We start from the raw sequence: 22,422 nt of genomic DNA on the forward strand, positions 1-22,422 counted from the left end.
GCTTACTTGTCCCTATTGTGAAAATGTGACGTTACTTATTTGATTCAATTACCACATTCCGTCATTCAAGGCGATGGGAGGGATGAGAGTGGTGGGGGCTGTATGAGAGACTTGTGAGGCAGGAGTTATATCGACATTGCAATTCCTACTGGTTGCCAATAGAGGTTCATAGATTTAACAATCCAGTTCATGGAAAATGATTTCCTATTCCTCAAGCTGCCTTGAACAAGTCAGTAAAGTTTGGCCTTTTGAATGTAAGGTATCAACAAATTGTTTATCTTTCAGGATCACGCTGGGTCTAATAACTTAGAATTTTTCATGATAACTGAAAACTCAGGTCAGGCTGGGACAGCCAGCCCGTCCCTCAATCTTTACCTCTGTTCTTCTCCCAGTTGCGCACTGAGATTCTTGGGATGATAGTAACCAACAGCTGCACAAAACTTAGCATCTACTGTTCATATAAAAACACATCAGCTGGAATAACTAATTTTTGAAGATCTCTCAGCTGGTTATCAGCACTCAGAGAGAGACTGTGTGATACTCACAGTATTCTATGAACTAAAATTTGATCTCTTTCCATGATTTAGCCTTTTCTATAACTGTAATTAGATAGTTTGTATGGGTGAATTCTCCACCCCTTCATTCATATAAACAATGATATTGATAATTGCCTCACTGATGGCTTATTACCGTCAGGGACATCAGCAGTTTCGATGACTGATATAATTATGGCCACAATAATGGACTATTCGACTAACTTTCATTGCGGGCAAAAACAAGACGAAGAAAAAAATAGACAAATGGGCCTAAAGAAATAAAATGTATCATTTTGTTTTCATAATTACCAGAGGGATACAATCAAATTAATTTAAAAGGATAGACAGCTAAACATAAGATGTTGCAATCAAAATACAAAATTGAGTAGGAACATTTGCTAACTAAATTGGGTTAGTTGCGTCAGAGTCCGTCTCCATGGAAACTGTCTGTCAAAATGGACCTGTCAAATAAAGGTTGCTTGGAGACTAAGGGGTAAAATCAACCATACACCATTGAAGAGTAAAGAAGTGAAGTAAAGAAGTAAAGGCTCTGCACAGGTTGTAAAGTCAAGATATTTATATTTCAATTAAAAAATCCTATACTACTTTTGAGTGACTTAGTTTCTTAATCAACGACAATGTGCATTTACTTTACTTTACAGACAAAGCTAAAGCTAAATAGCAATTTTATTGAGGAGTTTTTAAAAGGGTTAATACTTTGTGAATTTAATATCTATATTTGCCCAGATCCTACTCATGCATTGGAGTCTCTAAATCTCATTCAATCTTGTTCTATCTGTAAAAGGGCCCACACCAGTGCCCAGCCCTAGTAATGTGGAAACAATCGACTTCTGTATGTCCAACCACAAAGTACTTGTTTGTGAAGCACTGGTAACCCGTCTGAGCTCCAAGCCTAATGGCTCTGCTTGCTTTCACTTCTTTAACTCCACCTCAGCAAGAAATTTCTGAAAGACCTTCACCGCTGCCACTAACAATAATACCTCTGAGAAAGTAGTTGACCTGAGAACTTGGTCAGCTCCTTTAACAGTACAGTATTTGCCAAGCTATTCTTGACTTTATCACTTCTTTTAAAGAAAAAGCAAAACCTACCCTGACTCAATGAGCACACATAGGTAGAACACACACTTCAGAGGACAGTTAAACATTTTAGAGTGGCTTTTTTCAGTGCTTTCAAACTGCAAGCAACATAACCAACATCCACCACAAGTCCATTCATTTCCTACATGAGCAACCAAATTTCTGAAAGCAGTGTTTGACAGTTAGTCAATCGATTATAAATAGCTCCCTGGTATTAGGCACTTTCCCTTCCAATTTCTCCTCACAGTGGTCCAACAAGCTAGATCCCTTGAATCCCAGTAGCTACAGGCCAATCTCCAAACTGCCATTTTTATCAAAACTTTAAAGGTCCCATATTCTACACTTCCCAGTGTTTTATTTTATGTCTTGAGGTCCATTCAAAGCTGTTTGTGTGGTGTCATGTACCAAAAACACTCTCAATCCATTTTTACATGTTCATTCTCCAGCATTTCTCTGAACCTTACCAAGAATAGGCTGTTTCTGTGGGCTTTAAGGCTAATTGATATTAACAACCCCTCTGTTCTGATTGGCTAAATGTATCAAGAGTGAAGCGCCGGCAGAACAGGCAGCGACAGGCAGCGAGAGGCAGGGAAAACTCTCCAGTAATAAACAATGACAACCACTCAATCGCTTTGAAAAAAACACTTTGTGTTGTTAAACTATTATTTCTCACAAAAATGATAATGAGTGAACCTTTGTGACGCCACAAAGTTACGGAAGTCCATACGGCTTTTCTAATATGGATTGTGTGGATTTAGCTGGTGACCGTGTGTTCTGATACTTTCACAATGTTTAGATAGCACATCCAACTCCGCTATAATCAAAGAGGCAAGAGAAATCCCATTTTACACGATATGGGACCTTTAAGAAAAAGTTGTCTCCACTCCACTTACAGCTTTCATGAATCAAAAATGCCATCTTTAAAAAATTTCAGTCTGGTCTTAGAACAATGCACAGCACAGAGCCTGCTCTCAGCAAATTATATTCTGATGGCAGTGGATTTGGCTTCAAGTTCTATTTTAATTCTTCTAGATTTTAGCGTGGCCTTTGACAGCAGAACACAACGACTTGGTCTCGGTCTTGGTTTAATACAAATAAAGTTATTACAGGATCCATTAAAATGAGATTTCTATTTCACATTTCGTGAGCTTAGAATTATAAGGTTCTATCTGCCTTCAGGATAGTTCTGAGATATTGAACTTCAAAGTTTTCAGCATCCATTGTTAAATGGAGATGGGTCCTTTTGTTTTAGAAATTACAGACTCAAAAATCATTATTTTCAAAAAATAACACCACACATATGTCAACTGGCACTCATAGAATAGGTTCATGTGACTAACTCAAAAAGGTTTTGACAAAAAGGTTAGATAGAACCATATAATACCAAGGTCATGATTTGCCCTCATTGAGTTGTAAAAAGCACCTGATGTCTTTGAGGCAGTTCTTGAACGTTCATACAGGTCGGGTCCCTGCTAGGTTTTAACAGATATAACTGCATCGCAATGGAAATAGACATGATGTTGAAGATCCAGATCCTACATGCTAAAGTGTATGTGTGTGTCCTGTGTGTGTGTCCTGTACCTCTACGTTCGGTGGTAATGACCAGGGCCTCCTGTGCTTCCCCCCAGCCCAGGGCGGTGCGGGCCGTCAGCCGGAATACATAGTTCTGCTCTGGGGAAAGTCCCGTGACGGTGAACTGGCGAGCGTTGGATCCCACCTCAACTGTGGTCCAGCGCAGAGGATCCCCACTGTCCAGGCGGTAGGAGATCTGGTAGCCTGGTGAGGGACAGAAGGAAAGACAGAAGGAGGGCACAAATGTGAAATTCTAGTGTGTGTGTGTGTGTGTGTGTCCGATCACAGTAATCAGACAACACACCGGGAGATAGGAAGCAGCCTGTAAACATACGTGTATAAAGACATGTACTACATAGCTGCATATCACTAAACACCAAACACACACAGCCACACAAATACAATCACACAGACTCACATACACATATATATATATACACACACACACACACACACACACACTTTCCTACAGCTCTCCAAACAGTCCATTTCCTTTCTGTGGAAATTTGGAGAGTGCTGCAGGGTCAGAACTCACTGTGTCACCTCAGTATAGAGCCTTCAGATTCTCTGTTTCACTCTCTCTCTCTCTCTCACTCACTCACTCACACACACGCACACGCACACACACACACACACACACACACACACACACACACACACACACACACACAATTACAGACAAAGTCATAATTTTGTCTTAGAACACACAGAGCAACAACACATATCAGCACATTTTCACATGCTTTTATTCCTTATACCACACACACACACACACACAAACACACAACCTCCTCTGTCCCCTTGGCTGTGTCCGTCTCTGTCTCACGTGCACTAGGCCATGTAATTACACCAACACCCTCCAACATACACACACACACACACACACACACACACACATACACACACACACACACACACACACACACACACACAAACAAACCGCTGATCCCCGACCGAGCTTTCCACAGGCCACTGGTCACTCACAAAGGCTCTCAACATGAAGATCATATTGTAACACCTAACACACACAACCACACACACGCACACACACACACATCCGCAAGCACACACAAACACAAGAGTGTGTGAGGGAGACTGTAGTGCAGAGGTGATTGGTTCACAATAAGACTGTCAGTATGATAATCTGCTTGGAGCCGTCTCTAATCTGGTTGTGCTGGTGCTAATCTCATCAGATAGTCTGATTGTATGTTAATGTGGACCTAAAGCGTGGCAGATTATTGGATAACAGCTACACCACAAATCCTCTTGCATCTTAACAACTGGGTCAACAGCACAGCATTATGCTCTCCACTTAATATCATCCAGGGCTGGGCTGCAGATCAGATATATGCGGCTAGATCTCCTTTACAAAGTTAATTTGTCATTCTAGTGAAACCTTGGTGCCTAAGAATTGCCAATCCAACTCTTAGGCAATCCATCTATTTTTTTTTCTGACCACCCATATGAACATGTAACATCTTCAATATGTTTTGTACTGTTTCCTAGCATAAGGCATTTATAATGTGCACCTATAGCATATTTTTTGCTCAAGGCTTCTGAATGGCTTTCCACTGGCTTTGCTGTTAGACAGTCTGCATTCCTCGGTCCTTGTGCAAAACCCACCATATTGGCAATATTACCACCTAAGCTGCTCAAAAGTCAGGAAATTCCTTGTACTACAATTGCCAGGTACTTCAGAATTGTAAGCCCTCCAGTAAAACTGTGGGAGCAGAGGTGTAGCACAACGGCATGGGACTACCATACTGTATATTGTGGCTCTACGTCCTTTTTCCCACCTCTCTTCACAATCACCTAGCTGAAAAATACAGTGGATCATACTGTCAATTGATGAGAATGAAGCAGATGATGAAGGTTGCTAGTTTGATTTCTGGCAACGTCAGAAACCATTTTGACGTTTTCCGACTTCACTGCCATTGAGTCCTTGAGCAAGGCCCTAAAGCCCTAACTACTCCCAAGTTGCCACTGCGCATGGCGGCAGGCCTGACCCTCTCTGTCCTTTCCACTAGGATTCTGATGTGCATGTGGTATCTACAGTTGAGAGGCTATGGAAAACACAAAGGTCTTACTGCCTTGTACCAAAATTAGCTTGTGTACCTTTTGTGGCTATCGCTGTACCCCCTGCGCTGTTAATTCCCCATGGGCTGAGAACCCAAGGAGAAACTGGGCAGACAAGAACACTAAGGAAACCATTGTATCTGCATAAACACACAACGCACACATACGCTGTCCTACTGTGTCCTTGTTGAGTGTGTGTGTGTGTGTGTGTGTGTGTGTGTTTGTGTGTGCGTGTGTGTGAGACAGAGAGAGAGCGATTCACCCTCCCACTCAGCCTTCTGTCACAGAGCGGTGTCACGCTAAATGTCCTCCCCCTACACAGTCACACATCACTCACACTGTCCTGCTTACCTCCCTCCCCCACTGAGAGGACAAATACTACACCTCTCTCTCCCCCTGCTCAAAGACACACACACACACACACACACACCTGTCCCTCTTCTCACCTCCATATATCTCCTCTCTGCTGTCTCTATCCCTCTGTTCCCTCTCTCATCTAGCTCCATCTCGTTCACTCCTCCCTCTGTTTCCAGCTCAGCAGCTCTCATATTCCCCCTGCCTTTACCTCTCCTCTCTTCCTCTTCATTAATCTGTTCCCTTTTATTCACTGTGTGCACTGTGATTTTCAGTTTCAGAAACAAGATATATGTATGGATCTCAGTCCGCATGTGAGGGTATGTATGTATTAGGAAAGGCGTCTTGCTTCAGCAACTATAATAGCCCTCTTCCCTGGTACAAGCTTGACGATTGACACACACACACATACACACACACACACACACGCATACACCAACAAACCTCTGCATTGGAGCGAAGAGCAGAGAGAGCTGCCCTTTGTTTGAAAGCTAGAAACAGAATCAGCTCTTTTTCTTTTTACTGCTTTCACTTACTTCTTCCCTTGAAAGAACACAGAGGTATACTGTATGTGTGTGTGTGTGTGTGTGTGTGTGTGTGTGTGTGTGTGTAAAACTGCTAACTCATTCCCTTTACAAGCAAAGCTCTGTCCTTCAGCAATTGAGAATAAATCTATTGTCACTACAATAGGGAAACACTGGGTTATGATTTAAATGTTGCTCTTGGAAATCTGTGCGCTTGTGTGTGTGTGTGTGTATGTGTGTGTGTGTGTGTGTGTGTGTGTGTGTACCTAGTATGATGCCGTTGGGATATGTGGGTGGCTGCCAGACCACCCTAACTGATGACAATCGAACTTCTGGAAACACCATCCTGACAGGGGGGCCTGGGACTAGAGAGAGAGAGAGAGAGAGAGAAAGAGAAAGAGGGGGGGGGAGTGGTAGTAGAAAGAAAATTGTAATAGCATATCAAAAGGGCAGCATGAAAAAGCACACAGGGACTCGTAATGGAAAAACAGGGTATGTCAACATCAAACGCTTATATTCTAATAATATGCAGCTACTCAGACTACACTTAGACACACAGATGTATATGTGCACTCACACACACACACACACACACACACACACACACACACACCGTCACACACAAACGCTGATCTTATTTATTTGAAAAAGGCACTTTTAAAAGGGACAAAATAGAAAATGTAATTTTCTCTCAACCTCACACTGTCTCCGTCTCAGTTCCTGATAAAAGTGCATGTTCCACACCACCAAGTACATGTCAATGTGTGTGTGTGTGTGTATGTGTACATGACTGACAGACAGAATGGAGGTTCATTATACATTGCTGGGAATTGGCTTCCCGTTTCTTGTTTCATCCTGAAATGAGAAAAACTTTTCAAACGTGACACTGTTTGATGGAGGATGAGTGTGTGTCCGTGTGTGTCCTTGTGAGTGTGTGTATTTGGAGTGTGTGTGCGTGTATTTGCGAGTGTGTGTGTGTGTGTGTGTGTGTGTGTATTTGTGAGTGCATGTGTGTATTTGTGTGCACGCGCCTGGGTGTCTGTGTTCTATTATTCAAAAAGACCGGGGTGCTGGAATTCTGAAAAGTCTGCCACATGGTTTCCTGATCTCCACATCTGCAGTCCCTAGATGATCAGACGCATACACACAGACACACAGACACACAGACACACACACACACACACACACACACAATGTGCTCTCCATGCTGGGGTTGTGGAGAGGGTCAGAGGGGTGAGCGGAAACTCAGTGGAGGATCAGCGGAGCAGGGACAGATGAGCTGATGGCTGGCCAGAGAGCAGAGTTGTCAAGAGGTGAAAAACACAACTACAGAAGTGAGAAGTGGACAGCAGTGTTGAACAAACTGCTGGACATGGACTTCTGGGTGAGCGATCAGACACAGACAGAGAGAGAGAGAGAGAGAGAGGGAGGGAGAGAGAGAGAGAGAGAGAGAGAGAAGAGAGAGAGAGAGAGAGAGAGAGAGAGAGAGAGATCCTACCATCGTCTTTGGTCCTGAGCAGTATGGGGCTGCTGGGTGGACCCTCGCCCACCCGTGTGTACGCCAGGACCTGCAGTGTGTACAGTGTGTATTTCTGGAGAACCCTGAGGAGCAGTGACACACTCCCCTCTCCTTCTACCACTTCAATACTGGGTGGATCTGTTGAGTCCTTCTCATTGTATAAGACCTGGACACAGACACACACACAACATACACAAGTATAAATAAGTGGCAGAGAAATGTGTAAAGTTAGATCCTGTAGAACACAGTCTGCCAGCTCAGTAAGCACAGCTGGTCCGGTGTTTTCTTCACACCCATTTAGAGTAGCTTTGGTGGCTTTAATTGCAACACCTACTTGAACTGATCCTGAAATGGGCCCAGGTGCAAACTTGGGTCTCATCTCAAAACCAAAAGTACGCCACCGCCCACATATAAAAATAAATAAATAAATCTACAAGACAGACTGTACTATCACCGGCAGAAAAACAACTTATTCAAGACAGGAAGGACAATTTGAATATCGGCGTCAAGAACTGCTCTTTCTTGTCCTTTCTCTCTCTCTCTCTCTCTCTCTCTCTCTTTCTCTCTCATGCACATAAGCATTTCTGCTGCACTTGAGAACATTTTGAGGGAAAATGTCACCTCTTGTGTGTCTTAAAAAAGAAACAGTCAGGAGGAGCGGATTGCGGGAGGTAAGAGTACTATTCAGCACTTGCTGGAGGACCAAAGGTGTTGATGAGGTGCTGCTGGCAGCCTCTTCCTGCTGATTAACATGGTAGGCATGCTGCTCAGTGTTTTCCTCAGGAGAGTACAAAAATCCACACTAACGGGAACGTGATACACTGTAGAGCTCAGCATTGTTCTGTTCAGAGATATTATTGTTATTTTGTGGTGGGCGATAAGGCCTGAATTTTATCACAGTATTCCTAAAACTTATATCACGGTATAGTTGTTTTTCTGGTAACGTCATTTGAGAAATGTTTTATGAGAACAAAAACCCTGTGGGAATGCCTGTTTTTCCTAGGGGTTTTCTTAGGAGTATGTATTTTGACTTTTTTCATTTGGAACACTCAAATTCAATCATATTAATATTCAATATCCAAGCCCACATGTGTGATCATTAGGTGGTAAAATAGGTTGCTGGTGTTACCACCCCTGGCAGATGAAAACTATACAAAGCTTCCAGATGACAGTTTTCTGTAGTTTTCTGTTTCTCAAGCATGTCCACACAAAGGAGGATGCTGCCCCCTTTTTTTAGGAAATCTCTTCTTCATCTTTGTTCTGTTGGGTTTTGTTTGGTCGGAGATGAGGAGGTGTGCATGTTTCAGTTTCACTGATTTCACTTCACATGCACAAGATCAATCTCGATCAAGCTTGATCAATCTCGATCAATCTCGATGCAATATCTCAGTCTAACCCACGTTTTCAGCAATTTTGCGACTAATGACTTAAAATACGGCTATATAATATGGCTATATAATAATGGCTTAAAATACGTCTGCATGGCTATGTTGAAGCAAAGATTCTCTGCCTCCTGCCTTTTTGGCTCATCTGGTAGAAATGGTACGGACCAAACTAAACCTTAGCAAAGGTTTGCATCTACCGGTATTCCGCCCAGCACTGTTATTGTTATGATTGTGTTGTTTTGGGACAACACCAGGACAGACTTAATAAAACACAGCTAGTGGATCTCAGAGGTCCTCAAGCTGGGGAGTACAAGAAAAGGATGGGTTGGTAAGGAGGCAATGGGGGTAGATTGTAGGATACGGTGAGTAAATGGGACAATAAGTCTGGACTTAAACACTAAGGCATAAGGGAGGGGCTGGCAGTGTCTGCCAAAGTATATTTGCATTTGTATTTTTAACTGTATGTATTTTTAACTACAGTTTCTGGCTAATAACATCTGGTCACAGGGACTATTAGGGAAAATTAGCCATCTGGCTAACACTGGCACATTTACCCTGGGGTCACTTAATGTGTATGTCCCTGTTTAAAAATAAATAAATAAATGAGATGAAATGAAATTTAGAACATGCATGCATACTCAACAAATCACCTGCTCTTGCATAAATTAGTTAAATGTTTTTAATATATCAACAAGAGCAATCAAACAATTATGCAAAATTTTGTCAAATGGTATCAGCGGGGGTGAAATTAAAATAAGTCCTTATGTTGAAAGGTGAAAGAAACAACATCCAAACCCATAGGCTTTGTGAATCATTCTTCTTTTTCATAAGCGGATATGCCAGCCATTATTTCTATGCCATGATAGCAGAACACTGTCTTATGCAAGGGTATTAAACATTAAAGCTTCACACATTTGCGCGCACACAATCACACACACACTCACATGCACACACACACATTCACACATACATTCACACACACACACACACACACACACACACACACACACTCCCACACACCCACACGCACTTAGCAGAGCACTTTTAAAACCAGTAATTATCAATGTAGGAAAAACAAACTACAGCAGTTACAGGACATTACATCATACTAGTCTTATACCAGCTTCTTGTGTGATGACACTTGTGTGTCTGTGTGCATGCATACGTGTGTGTGTGTGTGTGTGTGTGTGTGCGTCTGTGTGTGTGTCTGTGTGTGTGAATGTGTGTGAAGGTGTTGGAGTTAGGGAAGAGATAATGGGTTGAGTTTGAGAATGCAAGGGCAAGGATTTTGTGTGTGTGTGCGTGTGTGTATGATTGTGTGTACCTTATATCCCAATATGACTCCGTTCCTCTGTGTCTGGGGGAGATGAGTCCATGTGAGCAGGATCCTGGTAGAACTCACTGCCTCAGCAGTCACATTCACTGGAGCTCCGGACGGAACTAGAAAATGTATACACACACACACACACACAAGCACATACACACTACTCAGCGCTACATTACCCTTTGAACCAATCTTTGATTTCATCTCAATCATCTCCCCCTCCCTCTCCCTCCCTCTCTCCGTCAATCTTCCCTTCACTGCGATCGAGGGAGGAGAGTGTAGAGGGGAGAGCGAGGTGCCAGGATGAGAGGAGACTAAGGGAACTAATGGGGAGCACTTTACTCCCTATCCATCTGTCTTCTTATACCCTGCTAATACAATCTCTTGGCCAGATAGCTCTATTGGACATGGACACTTGGAAATTGGAAATAAGAGCAAATCGAGGTTTGTGTGTGTATGTGTGTGTGTGTCCTACCAGATTCTGTGGTGTGTGCGGTGACGGTGTTGCTCCACGGTCCTGGTCCTATGGAGTTGTAGGCCTGTATCTGAACCTGGTACTGGGTCCAGGGATCCAGGCCCTCCACTGTGGCCTCACTGCTCCCTCCTGCCTTCAGCCCCGCTCCCTCCACCTCCTCGGTCCTGTCCTCCCCCTGGCCATCCGTCCGCCGCACGCACAGCCGGTACCCCACTGTCTCTGGACTGCTGTTGTACTGGGATTCTGGGAGGGGCTGCAGGAGGAGGAGGAGAAAACGAGGCGATTAGAGAGAGGTGCTTTGCCATATACCAGCCTCGCTCTACATGCACATGTGTGACTATGTCTGGTGCAGTTCTTGGACCTTCGATGTAGTCTTTAAGTGTGTTTATGTTGAGTTTACCGTCACTCAGTATGTATTGTATCTGCACTATATGTGAGGTCCTGTTATGTTTTACCCTGCAGTTAGTGTTTCAGTCTTGAACTGTGTAATTAACTAAAGGATGATTAAATGAGAAGCCGATGGAAGAGTATAGCATTTGGTATAGTTGTGATTAGTAAAATGTTAATTTGGTTGATCTTTTGATCTTGCAGAAGCTTGCTGTTCTGTGAAACAATAAGAAGCAATTCCTCTCAATCAAGATGATACAATGTCCTGAGGGGAGTGAGAAATGAGAAATGTATTAATATGACTTCAATCTATCCTGCATGCAGGCAGAAAAAATCAAACTGACACACACACACACACACAACAGCAACACACACAAAACAAAAAGGACACTCACATTTAAGTCATGACATGCACACAAAGACATGATGCACACCGACATCGACCAATGCTCAGACTCCTGCGCTCTCTCTCACACTCACACACACAAACACATATGCACTTACACACATGCACGCACGCACACATCAATGAAAAAGCATTTTGAAGCTCTCAAAAATATGGTTATTTATGTGATTGTGTCAAACTCTGAAGCACATCTTAAAAACCTTTTACTGTTTTCTCCCCTTTGACATCCCGTCTCTCGATCCCTCTCTCTCTCTCTCCCTGTCACCCTCTGCACTCCCTCTCTTTTTCACCATCTAACTAACTGTCATCCTCTTTCCTTCCCTCCCTCTCTCATTTCCTGTCGCCCTCCCTTCTCTACCCCTTTTCTCTATCAACCTCTCCTCTCATCCTCGTGACCCTCCTTGTCATTGTGCATCACAGCCACAACCACCTATTATTCAGTGTCCTAAAATCACCTCAGCAGAGAGTTTAGTTTGCTCTTGATACCTAATTCCACAGAATATTTTAACTACCATTGTACACTGCACTCTGTACCAGGCAACACAGACAAGGAAGCGAGACACCAAGCTATTTTAAATATCCTAGTGATTTAGCCCAGCTTAACACTGAGGAGCCATAATACAGAATGTCACATTAGCTTTATTACCCTTAATATGCAGCTTAGAATAATAGCCTTAGCTAAAACCATTGTGATGGTTCCATTACAGCCGGAAAACCCATATAGCTTAGCCTTGGCGCTAACATGCAGGTAAAATCACATTAGCATGCTGCACAGGTAGCGCATAGTGCCTCAGTCTCTGTGTCTGATTTGACAGGCTCTTTTTCTCATTCCAACTCTTAAATGGAAAATACTCTGTTCTCCATTTATGTTATAATAGAGGAGGGGTGGGGGGAGGTAGAGAGAGAGAGAGAGAGAGGCAGAGCAGGAAAAAGAGCAAGAGAAAAGACAGTAAGGAGAAAATTACATTGCAGTTTATGCTGCTAGCGGTCCGCGCAGTGAATGGGAAATGTGACAGATTAGTGTTAGCACTGATAACCAGGAGAGACACTGATTATAGGCTGTCACCCACTCAACCTGCTCAGCCCTGCTGCTGGTGAGTACACATGCACACACAGATGGACACACACACACACACACACTACAATTCTGTAGTGCATGAATTAGCCAGCCAAATTAACAACACATAAAAAACTCTTTGAATGTAATTTGAATGTAAGCTTACAATAAAAATGGGTACTGTGTATCTTACTGTGTATCTGTGTGTGTGTGTGTGTGTGTGTGTGTGTGTGTGTGCGCGCGCTACCTTCCAGTTAAAGCGCAGGCTGGTCTGCGTGGCAGACAGCAGGGTGAGGTTGGAGGGGTGTGTGTCAGGGGCAGCCTGTAAGGTCTGAATCAGCCTGGAGGGGGCGCTCAGGGGACTGGAACCCACGATGTTCACCTGTCGCATACGGAACCTGGCGAGAACAGAAAGCACAGTTTAACACCCCGTGAAATGGCATCTTCACTTCCTTGATTTGATGCATTTCCTGTTGAAACAGGATGTTTGTAATGCAGTGAGAGATCATTCAAAAGTCTAAACCAATGGAATATGAGTCATGGAGAGAAAGGCAATTTTACTAGATGGGATGGGTGCGGAGGGGTGGGATCGTTCAAAAATCTGATGGTTTTATTGGTTAGAAATTTATATTTATGCCTACTAGTGCAGAATGAGGACACCATGAGAGATACTCTGTTTTCCAGGAAGTAAAAGTAATGGGAGTTCATTTCATGGGGACTTAAAACTCCCTGTGAACAAAATCACAGCTCAATTCAATTCAAGCGGCCCTTATGTGATGTATGGCAATCAAAATGTTCAAGTGCACGTGAACAAGTCAACAAGACTTCCTCACAACAACAGTGAAGAACAAATATTTTGGGCTATTTGGATTCAAATTCCTAGAAAGGACAATTGTTTGTATTATGATGCTTCACAACTTAAACAACAGTCATATTTCACCACAAGGGGCTTTCAGTCTGAGCTATCCTCTCTGCTCCTGGAGAGTCCACTGTAGTGTTGTTAAGTTGTCTGAGGATGAAGACATTCAGTCAGAAAGAGGGATTGGCTGTTGACACACACAGCCATGAGGGAGCACTTGTTACTTTTGTTACTTCTAAATGCAACCATGTGGGGGGGCGGGGGGGCGATGAGAGTATATATGTGCGTGTGTGTGTGTGTGTGTGTGTGTGTGTGTGTGTGAAGGATGACTACATCTATAAGTTCCCATCCCGGTGTCGAGAGATGGAGAGGAGGGTGTAAAGAGGGACTTAAAAAAGGGGGATAAGAAACAGAAACAAGTGCATCACTTCATCCAACGTCCCAACGGTGTCGCCTGTAACAACATAATCCCTGAGAGTGCACAACACACGCACCACAATCCCATTAAAGATGAAGGGGGACAGATAGAGAGAGAGCAAGACACGAGCAAGAGATAGATAGATAAATAGAGAGAGAGAGAGAGAGAGAGAGAGAGAGAGCGAGAGAGAGAGAGAGAGAGAGCGAGAGAGAGAGCGCGCAGGAAGAGTTGCTGCTGTTCTGACTGCCAATAGATCACACTTAGAAAACTGCAGGCTCCCCAAGGCCCTATAGCAGGGATTAGAGATCCCCTCTCTCCTCTTCTATTTCCTCTGCTCCTTGTCTCTTATCCCTCTGTCTCCTCTCTTCCCTAATGCTCTCTCCTGCCCTTCCCCCTTTCTCATCACCTTTCTTCTCCCCTGCCATTGTCCCCCTCCCCCTCTCCTCTCCTCTCCCCTCTCCTTCCCTCTAGCTAGTTGCAGGAGGGTAATAAGGATCTGCATGCAGCAGCTGTGAAGGTGCTGACAAACAGAAAAGTCTCAGATGGAACTGTCTCTCTGTGTCTCTGTGTGATTTATCTAACTTCACCTGAGTCTTGCAATACTGCAGAAACTGAAGGGGAGCAAGATGTGTGTGTGTGTTTGTGTGTATCTGTGCACTTGTGTGTGTTCCTGTGTTAGGCTGTGAGTGTTTGCGGCTGACCTGTACTGGGTGAAAGGGGTGAGTTCGGGGATCTCCAGTGTGTCTGCGTCTGGCTGGTTGTTTTTCTGGTACAAAACCCTCCACACCTCCTCCTTCCCATCCTCCTTCACTACCTGCTGAGGAGAGAGGGAGCAGTCAGGGTACGTTATGGCAGAAAGTTGTTTTCCAAGATTAGCAGACCCCAAACGCACACACACGCGTACCTGTCCTTCTACGATCCATCGCGATATGGCCGTCTTGCCATCAGAGCCAGGGCGGAACTTCAGTGTGGCAGACCGAGGGCTGATGTTGGAGATGACCAAGTTAGATGGTGCACCAGGAAGTTCTATAGAGGAGGAAACAGAAAGAATCATGCTTTACTCTAAGCTACAGTTTCATGAACACAGAAACATGCAGCTATACTGTATATCCGCAGGGCACTTCCAATCACAGATAAGAGGCTATGAAGCATATTTTCTGACTTCTTTTATATGATTTAATTAAGGCAGTTGTATAAAATATTTAGTGGCCACCAGCTGTGGTACTGTTGTACACATAATAATGTCTTTTATGAAAATGGCAGTAGTTTGAGCACTGCATTTGTTACTTTTTAATGTTGGGTTACAAATTCCTTCAACTAAAATCACCTCAGCTTACTGGTGCAATAGCTATTTTATATTTATTTGTAAAGACTAGTGTTTCGTTCAAGAAGAAATCCTTGTGGCATTTTACATCCAAGGATTATTAAATCATGTAAATTATTTCAAATAGAATGATCAAAGCATTGCTTGAATATCTACATTTATCCATGAAGGGATACAAATATGCATAATGCCAAAACTTAAAATAATGTGGTCAGAACTGCCTGTCGCAACATGCCCATATCCCTAACACAGTTCAAATAACAATTATAACACAGAGAGGAAAAGAAGGAAATTGTGTCACCAAGAATGAGTAAAGTACAAGACAGGCATTAAGTATGGCTGAGTCAAGTAATTGTATGAAACTGCTGTCCCCCATGCTGTTTTTTAATGAGTCCAACTATTTTCTCTTCTTTTCAGATATAATCTGTATCGGAAGAAGTGTGCCCAATTTAGTTAAATAATCCTATTGCTTTTGTTGTATGTACCATCTGTGTCTTTGGTTATAATTGTTCATTTTGGCAAAACATGCAGGCTTGTGATTCTACGGTTCTGTATCTCTATCCGTCAAAGCAATTTGTTTCATATTTACAAGGTCTATGATACAATACAGTGAGAGATAAATCTGAACACCGGTAGAGGCGAGAGGTGAATTAAATGCACAGTTCACTAAAGTCCATTTCAGGCCTATAAATGTCTTGCTAGGCTATGAGCCTCATAATTTATGTTTGACCCATTTGTATTCTGACACTATTCCATCTCCATTGCAGTAAAGACAGACAGGCTGCGGGCAATGTGGGTGACGAGTAGCAGGAACCTAAGGCCTGGCCTTCTCCTCCACCATTCAGAAGGGGAACAAGTAGCAGCAAAGGTGTGGGGTCTTGGCTTGTAAATTACCTCCTCCACTCCAAAAACTAAAAATTATGCCCATTCCAAGATACATCTGATACTCTGTCTGATCAGTTGGCAGCTCTATCTGATCACTTAGCCCAAATCCCTGTTGCACATGGGATAATCACTACACCCGTACAGCATACACACATTCCCAAGTGCAGCCCACAAGATGTAGCCAATATACTGTATATCCTCATATTTTGATTTGTATATATCTTTCTCTTTCTCTCCTCCCACAAATAATCTCTGTCATAGTTCAAACTTATAAATATCTACTTTTAAGAAGCTACTTTGGCTAGTGGATCGCTTGTCAGGCAAAATAACAATGTTTTTCTTCCCCAACCGGGAAGTGTTCACACACTTTGGCTTTCAACTGGCTTTCAAGTGTGTGTCATTTGCCAGTTAGGGAAAATGATTAGAAGAGAGAACAATGGACTAGTCATATACTAATTCAAAAAAAAAAAAAAAAAAAGACTGGATTTATTTTCAAATGAGCTTCTCATCTATGCAAATTGTGTCACTAAAAACTTGCAGATAGGAAAAACAATGAGCTTCTGTTTTTTGGGTTTTTTTTTTCTGATCATGATTATCATCCAATTACAACTTTCAGGACCTCCTTTACAAACATGAAGCCTCTGCTGATGATGGCATCACTGACAAAGCCTAACTTGTTGCTCAGCTGGTGCTGCTGAACATCATCGACTAAAAGTTTGAGCAGCAGCTTCTGTCACATTCAGACAGAGAGCCGCATTGAATTCTGTCAACAGCATACAACCAGCAGACAACCATTATTTTCTCCTGGCAGTGAGTTTTTTATTAGCCTGGAATAAATTATATAGGAATAATAATACGTTTCGTATTCATGAATACAGCAACCATAACTAAATATTCCAGTGATAGGTTTACAACTGCACCTTTCAAATGCCAGACAAAATTTATAGCTGGCTGAGAATAGAGCTCTTCACTGACAGTTGTTGAATTGAATTGGCATTGGGCTGGCAGACAGCACATTTGACAACTGCTCTGGAGACGTGGGCTGAATTGTTGGACTTTTATCTTGTCCATACAAATGAAATAAATGACAGCTTGTTTCCGTTAATGAAATTGATCCTATCAAAACTCATCACAATCCACTTTGCTCTAAATTGTCTCATTCAATTGGCACTTCGGACTCACTTTTCAACCACTTCTGTTTATTATATTTGGTTGATCGCATGTACTGTAGTGTCATCTGGCCTAATCCATTCGATTCTAGCATTAAAAATGTCTGACACACACACAGTGTCTGACCCTGGTAGAACACACCAAGGGGGCAGTCAAGGGACCTGCGGCTGGCTGAGAGCTGTGGCTAAATGGGACGAAAATTCAGCTCCATGTGATGCACGCACAAGAGTGTGAGTGCGAGTGTGAGACGCCATCTTGGATGAGCACTGGGGTGGTGGGGGGCAAAGTGGCAAAAAAATGCCAACACATGAACAAGCAATGAACACCTTTTATTTTGAATCACATTGCTCTAGCACTCTGTTATCTCTCTATATCTGTTAGCAGTAAGCTGTATTGTGTAACTTTACCACCCACCCCCATGTAGTAATTGTTCACCTGCTATACAAATCTTTATAGGGTAATCAGCCCTGTATTGTCTTTCCAATTGCAAATCAATCAGCCAGGTTACCCCTTCGCCCATATGCACCCTATTTGGTCAACTGGTCACACAAATGTTTTGGGGGAGGTTTGCATCGTCAGCTTTGCCAAATGCCTTCTCAATTGCAAATCTATCAGGATGTGCACAGGCAATAAGTTCAGTTTTACTTTGCTTCGGAATCAGACGTGTCTGTAATGTAGCTATCGTTAATTCCTACCTACCTTTGTACCAAATTTGGGGGATATTTTTTCACCAGTATAAAACTACTGGGTACAGTTAATATGGAAACGTGACCGTTTATTGTGGAAACAGCTACATACATGTATGCAAATAAAGACAAATTATAGCTATCCACTACCATTGCTGTCTAAGTGCTTGTAGCAAAGTTGTAGGGTTATAATGTGGGAACTTTGATATCTGCTGCCTTGCTCAGATGAATGACAATAATCTCTCAACTCCATGAATACATGAATAAATAAACAAGACAAGAATCTGTGCTCAGTGGATCTCTCTCTCTGTCTCTCTTTCTCTCCCACTCTCTCTCTGTTCATTCTTTAGTTCTTTTTCCCCCTCTTCAATCCTCTGTCTTTCCTTCTGTCTTTTGCTTTCATGAATTAATGAATACGTTCTGAATCTAAGATCTGTCTGTATCCATCTTGCTTTCCCTTTTTTTGCTTTTATTCATAAATTAGTAATTTGAAAATGTTAGGACAAAAATCCTGCAGCATGATCTGGGTTTTTCCTCCATTTTACTCTACTTCCCTGTCTCACTTTCAATCCGTTTTTGAGAATTGGGTCTTCTGTTCTTAGGAGATCGCATTCTTTTTCTGTTCTCTGTTCTTCCCTTGTTATGTTTCTCTATTTGCTCTCCCTTCTTCAATCCTGTTCTCTCTTTGATTGTCTCTCCCTCCCTCTCCCATCTCTCCATTCCCTCGACTTTGCCATTTGCAGTTAATCAGCACTAATAATGATTGCGACTTGGCCTTGGTCCAATCATACAGACCAGTCATACACTACACACACAAATATGGTGTGGAACACACACACACACACACACACACAACCGCACACTAACGCACTCCCTAAGTTGCTGTAAATGACTCTCACTGTGTGTGTGTATGTGCGCGTGTGTGTGTGTGTGTGTGTGTGTGTGTGTGTGTGTGGGTGCTGGTTGTGTGGGTGATGATTCATGGATGCGCAGTAACAGCCACTTATCAGCCTGAGGAAAGACAACAGCATCTTAAGAGCTCATCAGTCATATTTACTCACACACACACACACACACACACACACACACACACACACACACACACACACACAAACACACAAACACACACACACACACACACACACACACACACACACACACACACATAAACACACATACACATGAAGGTAAAATCTCTTTTTAACATCCTCTGTCACCAGCTCCAAATCCCTTGTGTTGCAGCTAGCTGTGTTGCAAGTCAGTATGTATGTGTGTGTGTCTGTGTGTGTGTGTGTGTGTGTGTGTGTGTGTGTGTGTGTGTGTGTGTGTTTGTGTGTGTGTGTGTGTGTCAGACCTGGTGGGACCCCAGTGGAGATAGTGGAGGATGTGACCACGCCCCGTCCTGCGGCGGTGAGTGCTGCCACCTGTAGTGAGTACGAGGTGATGGAGGTGAGGCCGGTGAGCTGGTACTGCAGGGTGGAGTTGGACAGGGAACGCTCCTCGCGACTCGAGTTTACACCAGACACCTCCCACCACAACACATAGCCTGCAGGTGTACAACACATGCTGGGTTAATACAGGTGCACACACACACACACACACACACACACACACACACACACACTGAGAGGGACACAGCCAAAAGGAGGGAAAGACTGTGGGAGGGGAAACTACAGTCAAAATCCCTGTCTGTCCCTTCACATCTTCACACTCATGCATCACACTCCACCACCTTCAAACGTGTGTGTGTGTGCATATGCATTTGTGTGTGAGGCCACTTGTGTGTAAGGCCCTGGAGAGTGTGAATGGTCCCTCATCTGTCTCCCTGCTCACCAGGTGCAGGATGAAAAACAGGTTGAGGAGAAAAGACTAAATCTACAAGGTGACCTTCATTCAATAACCATTTTACCCATCCTATGTGTGTCTATTTGAGTGTGCGAGCCATTTTAAAGCCATCGCAGCCTTGTCCTGCTAGACTTGTTTAAGTGCTTGATAAATGGTGGACCTTGTGCAACCATGTCAACACACAGACAAATACGCATACACACTCACGACATAGTGTAATCACTTAATTCACAGCAGCTTGTCGTGTTCACCAGCACCATTGTCTAAAAGAGCCATGGAGGAACTGAGGCAAAATGAATTTGGGGAAAGTGCTTTGAGCTTTGTGATGCGCCACACAAACACCCTGGGTGTTGCGAGGCGTGGGATGAGGGCATGTTGGAGGTAATGTGAGAAGACAAGCTGCAGAGAGAAGGGATTAACTGATGATGAATCAGTAGTACATAAACAGTGTCAGAGAGAGGGAGGGAACCCTGGAACCCAGAGAGAAGAAAAAAGAAAAGGACTAAATGGAGAATGCACATGAAACAAATAGTCCTCCTCCTAACTATAGAAGTTATAGGGCGCTCTGCTTGACTCCCTTGATACTACTTGCCTCATACCAGGAAGTCATTTGGAGGGGATGTTTTTAATTAAAGTAATTAAATTATCAGTTGATTGGGCTACGCTGGGCACATCATATCGAACCATCATGTGATTTACTTCCCGGAGAGGAGTACACTTAAATATAAACTCCAGACTTCAGGAGACGCAGCTTCTCTCGTCTCATCCACTATCGGGACAGAAAAAAACAGCGGAATGAAAATCAGTTTCGGGGTTGTGGAGGGAAGATGGAGGTAGTGGAGGGAAAAGTGAGTGAGCTTTTAAAGCTTCTGGACCCACTGGTAGTATTTACTTTAATGTTGTGGTATTCTAACCTGTGATGATGCCATTCCTGTCTTCAGGCTCCGCCCAGCTGACTCTGAGTGACGTGTCCAAGATCTCAGTGAAGCTCAGGTGGCCCACAGGACCAGGTTCTGAAACACACACACACACACACACACACACACCCACACACATTAGATATATTTCCTGACTGTTAAAGCAACCATTAAAAAAAACAAGCGTTATATTTTTCCATTCCCCTAACTAAAAGGCATGAATATGGTAATATTGTCAAATATGCATGATCCGTGTTCTATTGGAACCCCCCCATCCAAACACACACACACATACCTCCTATATCTATACATCTATAAGCTACTGTTCTCACTCACTGAAACCTCACACACCACTTCCTAAACACAACTGCATTGACCAACACACACACACACACACACACACACACACACACTCACGTGCACACATGACTGTCGTTTCTCATTTCATCCATGGTTCTCTAACCCCTCTCCCTGTAGAGCAATTAAGCTATTCATCTGAGACATTCAATAACACTCACACACAATTGCACACACACACACACACACACACAGCTACACGCAAAGCTATCATCAAGCAAGAATTACACCCACCGTTAACCCTGCAACACGCCCAACTCCCAATCAATACCTGTCCCTGGCTGTGTGTACGTGTGTGAGTCGGTGTGTGTGCATGTGTGTGTGTGTATGTGTATGCAAGGCTTCTAATATCCCTTTCCCACTCTATAATTGCTGGTTGGTAATGATTGCTTGTCTGTCTGCCTACAGGCTATTGTGTTTATTTGACGGTGTGACTGTGTGCATGTGTACTTGCGTTTGGGAGTGGTAGCTATTATGTTTATCCATGGAACAGTAGCCTATAAATATGCTGAAAACACATGAATCAATGCCCTTTTCAAAGACCGGGGAAGGAAGAAAGAAAGAAAGAAAGAAAGAAAGAAAGAAAGAAAGAAAGAAAGAAAGAAAGAAAGAAAGAAAGAAAGAAAGAAGGGGGGGTACAGGGTATAAGAACAGAGATAAACAAGAGAAAGAGAGAGAGAGAAAAGAAAGTCAGAGACTGAGAGAGACCAGGGAGAATAGCAAGACAGGGATAGATATAGATCTGCTTTGTGTACACAGCTGTGTATCAAACTGATAGAAACAGCTGGACACAGAGCGAGTCAATACACTTTCATTACCATTCACAGGAGAGGCTGATAGTGTGTTCTTTGTGTTCTCTTTTGGCTTCATTCACACTGAAGCGTGTGTGTGTGTGTGTGTGTGTGTGTGTGTGTGCGTGTGTGCGTGTGCGTGTGCGTGTGCGTACTCACTGTCCTCGTGTGTCTGCAGCAGAGTGGGGGGGCTGCGGGGGCCGTCTCCAGGCGTAGTGAAACAGAGGGCGGAGCCAAAGTACCAGGTGAATTTCCGGAGTCCACTGACTAATCCTGTGTGGCGGGAACCCGGGTAGTCTGGGGTGATGGTTACTATGGTAATATCCTCTGGAGACTGCTCTGGCCAGACCAACAACTGTGTTAAGTGAGAAAGATGGTTAGTGGTGACATTCCAGGTTATCTCACGTTAATGTCCGTTGAATTCACAAAAACACATGGTTAGTGTAATCCCACAGGT

At 43.3% G+C, this 22,422-nt stretch overlaps 1 protein-coding gene across 1 annotated transcript in view; it reads right to left on the reverse strand.

The window, feature by feature from the left end:
• sdk1a (sidekick cell adhesion molecule 1a) overlaps positions 1 to 22,422 on the reverse strand; it is a 76,877-nt gene that overhangs the window by 22,570 nt on the left and 31,885 nt on the right. Inside the window, exons 13-23 of the mRNA XM_071522766.1 lie at positions 22,125 to 22,320; positions 20,815 to 20,913; positions 19,410 to 19,601; positions 14,889 to 15,016; positions 14,692 to 14,804; positions 12,961 to 13,111; positions 10,864 to 11,116; positions 10,389 to 10,504; positions 7,659 to 7,845; positions 6,427 to 6,525; positions 3,216 to 3,410 (exon numbers count right to left, since the gene is read on the reverse strand). Of these exons, the coding sequence (XP_071378867.1) occupies positions 3,216 to 3,410; positions 6,427 to 6,525; positions 7,659 to 7,845; positions 10,389 to 10,504; positions 10,864 to 11,116; positions 12,961 to 13,111; positions 14,692 to 14,804; positions 14,889 to 15,016; positions 19,410 to 19,601; positions 20,815 to 20,913; positions 22,125 to 22,320 (1,729 nt within the window). The remainder of the gene's footprint in view (positions 1 to 3,215; positions 3,411 to 6,426; positions 6,526 to 7,658; positions 7,846 to 10,388; positions 10,505 to 10,863; positions 11,117 to 12,960; positions 13,112 to 14,691; positions 14,805 to 14,888; positions 15,017 to 19,409; positions 19,602 to 20,814; positions 20,914 to 22,124; positions 22,321 to 22,422) is intronic.

This window comes from Centroberyx affinis, unplaced genomic scaffold (genome assembly GCF_046629955.1).
Source record: "Centroberyx affinis isolate AG114_WGS23_722 - 3 ecotype Tasmania unplaced genomic scaffold, CSIRO-AGI_Caff_v1 ptg000100l_1, whole genome shotgun sequence".
Taxonomy (NCBI): domain Eukaryota; kingdom Metazoa; phylum Chordata; class Actinopteri; order Beryciformes; family Berycidae; genus Centroberyx; species Centroberyx affinis.